Source organism: Microcebus murinus, chromosome 25 (assembly GCF_040939455.1).
Source record: "Microcebus murinus isolate Inina chromosome 25, M.murinus_Inina_mat1.0, whole genome shotgun sequence".
Lineage (NCBI taxonomy): Eukaryota > Metazoa > Chordata > Mammalia > Primates > Cheirogaleidae > Microcebus > Microcebus murinus.
The window spans coordinates 22932921-22944094 of NC_134128.1; the positions used below are offsets into that span (position 1 = coordinate 22932921).

An 11174-nucleotide genomic window follows, 5' to 3' on the forward strand; every position below is an offset into this window, starting at 1 on the left:
TGAGACTCGCAGTCTGGGGCGGGCCTCACTCCACCCTCCCCAACTCTGCGGCTTCTGGGCCTCTGCCAGCAGGCCAGACTTCATGCCACCGGGTCTCCTCTGGCTGTGATGCTGGCCAGGAGGTTCCCTGTGCAAGAACGCAGCCTGGGCTGGCACACGGCCCCCACTTGGGAAGAGGGTTGGCCTCAAGCACGCTGATCCTGCCCCTGAAGGAGAGGAGTGCCAGTCCCAATTCACCTGCGGGGAGCCCGAGCTGGGTCGATGTCCCTCAGCGTCTGTTCCGTTCTCCTGGAATCACTGTGCCGGCAGCACCTAGGAGGGCTGGCAGGTAGGGAGCTCACTGTATGAGTACCCCTCAGTCAGCTGAAGGGCCCCAAAAGGGAAGGTCCCATCCCCTGGAGATGCCTACGCCTGGAGGCTATATTGTCCCTCTCAGCAGCCGGGGATAGGGACGGGGGAGGGGAGAACGAGGCAATATGGCGCCTGCCGTGTGGCTTAGGTCTGTGGACGGAGGTGCCCGAGGGAGTGGGAAGCCTGGTTCCATGTCTGCTACAGGCTTACTGCTCACTGGCAGTGGCCATCTCTGGGCTGGTGTCCGCAGCTCTCTCCAACCGCTGGAGAGCCCACCAGGAGTCTGAGATGCAAGGGAGGGGAGAGTTACCGCTCCACCTTACCTTGCTGCTGGTCTCCAGGCTACTCAGGTGGTCTCTGCTTCCAGTTCTCCTCCACAACCCTTCTCCTGTGGAGTCTCTCGTAGTCTCCAGTACCCCTCCTTCCGACCCTGGTCCGCTGCATGCTCTTCTGCTTGCTGCTTCTAATTTCTTCTAGAATCTGTCTTTTTTGCAGAGACACTCTGTCTGGCGGTGTTTCTTGTCCGCCATCTTCCTCTGCCCCCTGTGTTGAATGACTTTTGAATTTCCTCCTCCTGTAATTTGCTGTTCAGTGTACCTTCGGAAACAAGTCTGTGATAACTAGACCAACGGAATCTAAGGCATCCATACAAGTTAAATTATTCCTATAAAAATCACTGCACGAACAGTTGAATGATTTTTAGTTCTTTATTAAAAAAAGTGAAACAAATTAGTTACAAAAACCTTTGCTCCAAATAGATACTATGTATCTTACAAACTTTACTTGGTTTTGCGTTTTAAAGATTACAGTAGAAATTATTTCTAATATCATAAATAAATGATTATTTTTTCCTCAGAAAGTTGGTTTTGTAGTACAGTATTTACAAAAAAAATGAGTTTATAAATGTGTACCATTTAGGAAAAATGTCTTTATGTAGTGTTGCTTGTATAATAGCAAATAAAACCATTTGATAGTTTTTATAAAGGGTGGTAAAACGTTTGAAACAGATCATAACGTGCACTATGTATGCCTTTCTAACATGCAAAAACAAAGCTATTTGTGGAAATAGACTTATTTTTGCTCCAACTAGGTGTGTGATAAAACAATGTTAAGCTCAATTAATAGCTTTGAAGACATCCTGTTTCAAATGAAAGTAATTTAAAATACTTATTAACACTGCAACCCAAAGCCAATGGACAACTACTTTGAAGTCAGACATTTTAGCCAAACACAAATGAAAGACGAAGGACTTTCCACGTTGCAGAACATTAATCTTTCAAATATGAGAAGACTGTTCATGTGTATCAAAGTTTTCCAAAGAAAAGGGAAGATAATTTGTTGTTGGCATCTTCCAAGTCTAGGCAAGCTGGAGTTGAATCACCTGAAGAAACAAAATTGATAATTACATTTTTAAATCAAAATGACGCAGACATATGCTATATATATATAACGGGGAAGGTTATATGCAGTCATGTGAAGGCAGTTGGTTATTTCATTAGTGATACTGCAGGAATTCTCTTTTATGCCAAACGTTACACTTTTCTAAATAAAATTTAAATTTATAGCATGATATATCATGAACAGTTTTATCTGTTAGCAATTCCAACCCACATGGGAGTTACATAAAAAGTATTCTTACCAATAGCTACTCCTAAAGGGAGCTGCTACTTCTTGTATATTTTCTATGAAGTTATTTACATCTGTAACAAGGATCCCACTATTTTCAAAGACTTCTCTGGAGATAGTAGGCTTGTCTGTGAGAAAGAATTTTTTGGTTAAAAGCCCCTTTTATTAAAATCTATATGGAACACCCTGATAATATGGGGATGGGGAGAGAAAAAGATGTGAAGGTCTGGCAGCAGCCGCCTCTGTCGGGAGGTGGGGAGGAGTACTGAAAACCACTGATGCGTGACCACCCACAGTTGCTTAAAAACACCTAGTTAAGATTACAGAAAAAACTAGAAGAGTAGACAGCCCCGCCATGTCCACGTCAAGGCACACCTGGCAGCAGGTCGCTCTGGGCTGTCGGGCAGAGGCCCAGATCCCGACCCAGTGTGAACGACTTTGTGCCAGGTGTCAGAAGTGATCTGGAGATAATTTCTGGGTGTGGGAGCGTGTGTAGGTCATATGCCAATGCCACTCCACGGGAAGGACTCGAGCATTTGTGGACTGGGTGATCCTGGTACTCAAGGGGTGACAATACTGTATGTTAGGTATCCAGTGACTACTCGGACAGACGTTCCTAGAGCTGGCCTAGTGCGGCGTTAACTGAGCAGTGACGGTCGGGTGGAACTCAGGCTGTGCATTACCTGTCAGGAACACAGCAAACCTGGCATCAATATGCTGAATTTGTAGGTTTATCAAACATTTCAAAATGTCTGCCTTTGTTGATGACCGGGAGTCACACTGGTGATAGTGAAGCAATTCAATGATATTTGCACTCTGATAAGACTTCAGTATTATGTTCTTTTTATGTGCAGTTGAATCCACCCTGGAAAATATATAGGAATATTAATAACCAAATTTAGATTGTGTAAGCTTATGAGTTTTTTTTTTTTTTTTTTACTAATTCCTAATTTTCAGTATTTTTATGACAAACCCAGCCTCCTGGATTTAACTATACTGCAAATGAGTTGCTTCACTCTGGAAGGCCGAGGCGGGTAGATTGCTCTAGGTCAGGAGTTCAAAACCAGCCTGAGTGAGACCCTGTCTCTACTATAAATAGAAAGAAAAATCAGCTGGGCATGGTGGCACATGCCTGTAGTCCCAGCTACTCTCCGGGAGGCTGAGGCAGGAGGATTGCTTGAGCCCAGAAGTTTGAGGTTGGTGTGAGCTAGGCTGATGCCACGGCACTCTCTAGCCTGGGCAACAAAGTGAGACTCTGTCTCGATTTAAAAAAAAACAAAAAAAAACCACAAAAAAACATGGGCCTCATTCTAAGAAAGAGGGACATCATGTACTCATCCATTACCACAGAAACCATGTAGTGTGCCAAACCTTGCATGACTTTCCTGTGGACCTTACTGCTGGTTATATAGCAATGAGTCTCTTAAAACTTCTATTATCATGCCTTGTGAGCAGATAATCACTAACTTCATTAAAATGAGGTAGCAGCAGCTATTCTTTCTTAAGAGGAAAATGGATCTTTGTCTCACTGTTTAACTTTTACCATCTCTGCATCTGCCTCTCCAGCCACATCCTTTCTCCTGCTTGAAGAAAAACCAAATAACACATGTCCCACAACGCTAGAGACACACTTATCACCACCTGATGAGGGAGCTCCCTCCAGGCTTTTCCTGATATATATATATATACACACACACACACACACACGAGAGTTTTGTTTTTGGTCTTGATACCAACTCTTGTCATTAAACATATGTTTTTCATATTTACCTAGAGATGGATTGAGGTTGGTTTTGCAATTAATGATAACCACCTGGGGCTATGAACACCTTTGTAGAAATAGTGGTTTTTAAAAGCTAGTTGTGGGCCAGGTGCAGTGATTCACACCTATAATCCTGGCACTCTGGGAGGCCTAGGTAGGAGGAGAGCTTGAGCTCAGGAGTTGGAGACCAGCCTGAGCAAGAGTGAGACCCCCCTCCTTCCCCCAAATATAGAAAAGTTAGCTGGGCATGGTGGCACGTGACTTGGGAGGCAGGAGGGTTGGTTAAGCCCAGTTTGAGGTTGCTGTGAGATAGGATGGATGATGGTCACCGCACTCTAGCCTGGGAGACAGGGTGAGATTGTCTCAAAAGAAAAAACAAAACAAAAAAACGCACTTAGGTTGTTGTGAGTTTTCTAATGAGGTCTCAATATGCCTGTTACATAAAGCCAGACTGGAATAATTTGAAGACCAGATTGCAATGCTAGCCAGCAGCAATACAAGGTACAGCCATGCACCCTAAAACCATGTTTTGGTCAAAGACGAACCACATACACAACAGCAGCCACATAAGATTTTTTTTTTTTTTTTTTTTAAGACAGTCTCGCTTTGTTGCCCAGGCTAGAATGAGTGCCGTGGCGTCAGCCTAGCTCACAGCAACCTCAAACTCCTGGGCTCAAGCGATCCTCCTGCCTCAGCCTCCCGAGTAGCTGGGACTACAGGCATGTGCCACCATGCCCAGCTAATTTTTTCTATGTATATTAGCCATTTCTTTCTATTTATAGTAGAGATGGGGGTCTTGCTCTTGCGCAGGCTGGTTTCGAACTCCTGACGTTGAGCAATCCGCCCGCCTCGGCCTCCCAGAGTGCTAGGATTACAGGTGTGAGCCACCCCGCCCGGCTGCCACATAGGATATTGATAACATATTTTTATCGTGACCGTTCTACATTTATGTGCATGAATGCCACTGTGTCGCAGGTGCCTGCAGGAGTGAGCCCAGGAACATGCTGCATAGGCTGTGGCCCAGGAGCAACAGGCTGGGGGACCGTGGCTGCTACACCGCGTGGTAGGGTTGTCTAAGTACACCCTATGATGTTCGCACAAGGACAAAATCGCCTAATGATGAATTCCTCAGAACTTACCACCATCAATGCGTGCCTGTATTTCTGTTTACCTAAGGTACCAGAAATGCTACATTTTAATTTATATTTATTTTCTAGTTGTGCTGTGGCACCTCAGGGCTTTAAGGTCCTTGTCTAGTTATTACTGAAGACAAAGTCCTCTGACCTCTTGAGGACACCCTTGACCTGCCAAAGCCTCCGCACCCTCATCTTCCTGACAAGGCTCCGTGCTTTTTTCTCGTTCCCTTCCCAAGAGAAAGCCCTTCCTGAAATTCTGTTCTGAAGGTCACACGCACAACTTCAGCTTGGGAGAAAGCCGCGTGGCAGAACAGCCGTCTTTCAGAGCTGAGCGCTCAGCTCAGCAGAACTGCTGCCTGGGCTCACCCTGCTCAAGTCTGTCTGTGTGCTCCAACTTCTGTGTCATCACGCGGGAATCGGCTACCTGCCTCCCAGGGAGAGACTCGAGTTGGGAAGCACGAACAGCTCTGAAAGTCTACGCTCCCTCCTGACTCCTCCCCTCTCTGCGTCTTTGATGTGAAAACCTCCCACAGGCCCCATAAGTCTCTTCATCCAAGGAATGAAAAAAGTTTTTATAAATCACAGGTTTAGATTTAAGGAGGTTTGCCTACTTACAGTCCCTCGATTTTAATTATTTCTATTTTAGAGATAGGGTCTTGCTACATTGCCCAGACTGGACTTGAACTTTTGGGGTCAAGCAATCCTCCTGCCTCAGCCTCCCCAGTTGGTGGGACCAGGATGTGCCTGGCTGAATTAATGATAGATTCTTCCCACCGCGATAACTTCTTATATGATTAAGTATCCAAAAAAAAAAAAAAAAGGCATTAATGGAGCAAGCCCATAGTTCAACATAATTTTTATAGTTCATAGTAGTATGAACTACAAAACTTTGGCCCCTTTCTATTAGTCTAGAGAAGCACATGCCTCAAGCTATTGCCTATGGCCACAACACCCGGCTGCTTCCACTGAAAGGCCTGCTACAGAAACAAAACCCAGCAGCACCCTGCGTGGAGGTTCCGCCCGGCAGGGCCCGGCCGGTGGTAGCGCCTGGAGCGCACTGGTCACAGCACAGGACGGCCCAGTCCCCGCCCCGCCACGGAAAGTCCTTACCGCACATCTTCCTTCAGCTTTTTGTTTTCCCTGTAGTGAAGCAACCACTTCCATCTTCCATTTCCGTTTAGTTTGTCCAGGATTTTCACAATTTCCTTCAGCTGAACTACAGAATAGAATAGGTTTGGCAAGATGAGGTGTGCTGTGGGGTTCCTATGGCTCATGCAAAGTAATTATTTGTTAAAAAAAAAAAAAAGGCTCGCAGTAGAGCATGCGCTATCACTGCCACGTGCGCCCCAGCCGAGGGCCCGCTGCCCAGCCCACCTGCTGGCGCGTACAGCCGAGCCGCAGCAGGCTCTGTGCACCAACTGCGTGACGGGAGAGAAGCAGGAGGCCCATCGTGGCAGAGAAAAGGGACGCTGAAGTTTCTAATATTTGGGACCTACAAATATTTTCTAGTCCCAGTTTCCATGGAGAATTCACACTGGGGAAGGTCCACGCTTCCTCTGACCCACAGGGTATCCATTTCAAACGTGATCAGAGCTGGGGCAAGTTTGCATTGTACACACAAGTGTCTGCCCCAAAAGAAGTAAATTCCATGTGAGTTTTCAAACAGATGATTAATCGAGGTGACTTTTAGTAGCCATTTAGAGATTTCAGGTGGCATCAACAAGGTGGCAGGGGTGATGCCATCAGAAATGAAGGCTGAAGAAAAAATTTAATATGTAGCTGACTTGACTTGGCAAGTGAAGGAGTCAAATACAATAAAAATGTTGAATTTGCATGAACAGGAGTTTGGCTGCACTGCTGAGAGGGAGGAACTCGGGTTAAGATCGCTCTCTCCCAGGGTCTGTCCTCCACACGAAAGAGCCCAGCACAGCGGACGGCAGAAATCAAGCCTCAGTAGGCAGCAAGTGACATTCTGGAGTTTGATTTTTTTTTTTAATGAAATAATACTTGGGCCACCGAGTGAGGAGAAACCGATCTGAATAGACTTCAAAGAAAGAAACAAGGAAGGAAAACACAAGACCAACCTAAGGTTAGGGCTTCTAGTATCTCGTCGTCTGATATCACAAAGCCTCCCGCACGGAACAGCTCTTGGTAGGTGTGATTGAGAACGTCGCCGGGGCTGTCGACGCCAGCAAAGATGACGCTGGGGAAATGCTTCAGCTTCAGCAACGACGGAATCTGTCCAACATGGGAGGACCCTCATGGAGACAGGTTCACGGAGCATGTTTTCCTAAAACTTCCCTCACTTTTTTACCCAAGGGTTTCAAGGCTCAGGAACAGCTGCAAATACTTTTAAAACCCAGATTGCGGATGGGTGAGTCTGCCCCACATAAGCAATGTCCACTCTGCTCATCACTGGTGGCTGCAAACTCATCAAATTAATTAGGAAGAAGTCTCTAAGACTCCCATAGGGTGGAAATAATTGGTGAGGGAAGAGCACACATGAGGTTTTGGGGACCTGAAGTCACCAGTCCAGCCACCTAATCCCACTGTCGCTCCCTGTCTCCAGCTCACATGTGGGTGCCAGCACTGTCGGGCTCGGGCCACCCACTGACAGTGTGGGATCACACACCTAGTCAGTCGGGTCTCCCTGACAAGCAATGACTTCTATTCAACCAGTAGGCAAATATAACAGAGTTAAAATTTTCACCAGTCCTTTTAACCACTTCAGTACCAGTGCCAACTATAGTCGACAGCCACAGATGAACTCGCACAGCCAGGTGTCGACTTTAGCCAACAGGCGTGGTATGACTTTTCTAATTTTTCATTTATGAAAGTAAAATTGTGAACATTTAAAAATAACATAATGGAAACATATGTCTATGTTACCTATTCTGATTTACATTACAAGTAAAGCTGCCTGCAAAGTTAAACAAGCTTTCAGTGCTTTCAAGCTTTCCTCATCACAGAAGGGCAAAATGGATTTGTTGTCAATGCACAGCACAAACTATCGTGCGGACTGAGTGCAGGCTGTGGGCAAGGCTTCACGGCCGGTGAGCACCGTACCGAAGTGGTTAAAGCAAAATTTATTATTGTTAAACATCAAATGATTGCAGGTGAGAAAATTTAGCATTCTCTCACTTTTTGTGGTTCTCCCTTGGTTAAGATATTTTCTTAGCTCTCTGCAACATACTCTGCCCTAGAAATGCCCGGGTACATTATAGTGCCCCATAGCGCACACCTGGGTCCCACTGTCCCCACGTAATGGCCCAGCAGTAACCTCTGCGTTAGCGTCTCCCCTACGCAGGACAGGCAGTGATGGCGCCGAGTCTGACTGTTACAGAACAATTGTACGAAAGATTATTTCCAAACCTACTTGATGCAAATGTGATGCTATATCTTCATTTCTGATGATGATTATTAGTGTGTCATCCTCTCTGTGAAAAGCTTGACAGAAGTGCTCAGGTTCGATGTCTGTATGGCCCCCCTTCCTCAGAATGTTCTAGAAGATTTACAAACAGCCCTTTAGCATCACTGGGGACTGGTTTTCGAGACTCGGCAGTCCCTTGGTCTTGACTAAGACAGGTGCTGTGGTTTAACTGCATGTGGCTAGCAGGAGCTGGTGGAAGCAGTCTGCTACTGCCACTCAGAGCAGCTCCCTGATACCCTGGGTTACGTTAACAGCTGAAGAAATTCCTTAACCCTGCCTTCCCTTGTGATTTTGACATTACATTTCTATCTCAAGGATTCAGAGTTTCTGCTGGGTTTCATGTGGATGTTCATTGTTATATGAAAAACCACCATCATTTATTCCTTTACAAAAGTAAAGTGTTACTTTAGTCTGTTTCCTTGGATCTTGAAAAAATTCAAATTTTAGCTATTTTAAATTTATCACTTAAAATGTATGGGAGGGGTGGCTCACGCCTGTAATCCTAGCACTTTAGGAGGCTCAGGCAGGAGGATCACTTGAGGTTACAGTGACCTATGATGACTCCACTGCACTCTAACCTGGGCAACAGAGCGAGACTGTCTCAACAAAAAGAAAGGAAAAGAAAATTAGTTTTACTTTTGTACATTTGTTATCTGTTGTAAATAATGGCCATATGATAAAATTTTATCATGAAACAATACATTCACCATGAAAACAAGCAAAGTAATAGTACTCTCGCTACAAATAAAATCTAGCATTGCTACGATCTCTTTTCTACATGAAAATCACCACTTGATCTGGAAAGGAAGTGAGAACTAAGATTATTGCTTCATTACTTTTGAGAAGATGGGAGCAGGAAGAAACCAAGTATTTTTTGCTCATTGTGGCAAAACAGGTGTGTGGCCAAGATGCTAACTGGGTTGATGCCAGACTCAATCCAGCACATGCCAGACTACAGGATAAAGTTAATTTTGCTTGGTTAATTAATATAAGGTAAAAAAAGAAAAACTTACTTCCAGATTGCTCTTGGAGGCCAAGCAGTTTTAGAAAGACTGAAGGCCTTTCAATACTTTATATTTTCAGCTTACTAACATGGCAAGGAACTTGGAATAAAGACTACAGGGAATACAAACCAAACCCAGCAACCATTTCCTAAGAACATTGGAGAACAAAGGATCTTTGGCAGTGAACAAAAACCAGGTATGCTAAAGAGCAGATTCCACAAATTTGGGAAAAATCATTTAATGATTTAAATGACACACAGTAGGAGCCAATTAATAGAAGGAAACAAGTGTTTGTGACTATAGCAACAATACAGGTCAGGCACAGTGGCTCACGCCTATAGTCTCAGCTACTCAGGAGGCTAGGGTGGGAGGATCACAAGAGGTCAGGAGTTTGAGACTAGCCTGAGCAAAGTGATACACCGCTATTAAAAATAAAAAAGATTAGCTGGGTGTGGTGGTATGAGAATGTAGTCTCAGCTACGCAGGAGGCTAAGGCAGGAGGGTGGCTTGAGGCCAGGAGTTTGAGGCTGTGGTAAGCTATGACCATGCCTTTGCACTCCAGCCTGGGCGATAGCAAGACACTGTCTCCAAAAAACAAAAGCCAATCTTGTTCAAGGCCAGGGCAGAGAAAATACAAGATAAGCCTGCAACATCACGTTACACCACAAAGCAAGGAAGTGCCCGAAGATCATGGGGATTTTGTCAAGAGGACAGAGAAGCCAGCTGAAAGGGACTCCAGTCCCTGGCTGGGTCTGGGACCTGAACGTTAATGAAAGAGATAACCCTTTCAGAAAAATAAACCTGTAAAGGGACAAATCAACACTAGGTGCCCCCTGGCACGACACACTGAAAAGAGCACGCATCACATGTCTGGGTGTTCTTCCCGAAAACGCACAAATCAGGAGGAAAACAACACACGAACACAAACTGAAGGAAATTCTACCAAATGACTGGCCCACAGTCTTCAAAACTGTCAAGATCATGAAAGGGATGACAAGAGGAATTCAGGACTGAAGACAAATACACACACTTGTGATCCTGGAACCACGCTAAAGTTGGCGGCGCAGACGGTCATGTTGGGTGAAGGCTAATTTCCTGACTTGGAGGCTGTGGTGACTATACAGCAGAGTACTCCTGTGCTCAGGTAATAGTAACAGGACACTGTGCGCAACACATTTGCAAATGGTTCAGAAATGTTAATATTGGGGGATCTGGATGAAGAGTACTATTTCTGCAACCTTTATGTGAATTTTAAATTTAAAAAAATTAAAAAAATATGCTGTCTATACCCTAAATTGAAGAAAAATAAATTCTGAGAGGATAAAACGAAGAAGCTAATGGTGAATGAAGGCAGATCTGGCTCTTCCCAAGCTAGGATCTCACGGCTACATCATTTACACGCAGACCCATGTACTCACTAGAACATCAGTTTTCCTCGTATTCAAATTCTTAAAAATACATCCCAGGCCGGGCGCGGTGGCTCACGCCTGTAATCCTAGCACTCTGGGAGGCCGAGGCGAGCGGATTGCTCGAGGTTGGGAGTTCGAAACCATCCTGAGCGAGACCCTGTCTCTACTAAAAATAGAAAGAAATTAATTGGCCAACTAAAAATATACATACAAAAAATTAGCTGGGCATGGTGGTACATGCCTGTAGTCCCAGCTACTTGGGAGGCTGAGGCAGGAGGATCGCTTGAGCCCAGGAGTTTGAGGTTGCTGTGAGCTAGGCTGATGCCACGGCACTCATTCTAGCCAGGGCAACAAAAGTGAGACTCTGTCTAAAAAAAAAAAAAAAATACATCCCAAACCAAAAGAGGTCCCTCTCAACTATCCCCACTAATGGAGGAGCACAGGTGGTAAAAATTT

General features: G+C 45.1%; 1 protein-coding gene across 10 annotated transcripts in view; it reads right to left on the reverse strand.

The window, feature by feature from the left end:
- Positions 1-1044: 1044 nt before the first annotated feature.
- Positions 1045-11174, reverse strand: part of TASOR2 (transcription activation suppressor family member 2) — a 74007-nt gene continuing 63877 nt past the window's right edge. For all 10 annotated transcript variants that reach the window (XM_012741224.3, XM_012741231.3, XM_012741232.3 and 7 more), the window contains 6 exons: positions 8252-8377; positions 6960-7113; positions 5986-6091; positions 2661-2842; positions 1991-2105; positions 1045-1732 (listed from right to left, as the gene is read on the reverse strand). In XM_012741224.3, the coding sequence (XP_012596678.1) occupies positions 1729-1732; positions 1991-2105; positions 2661-2842; positions 5986-6091; positions 6960-7113; positions 8252-8377 (687 nt within the window). In that variant the 3' untranslated portion in view covers positions 1045-1728. The remainder of the gene's footprint in view (positions 1733-1990; positions 2106-2660; positions 2843-5985; positions 6092-6959; positions 7114-8251; positions 8378-11174) is intronic.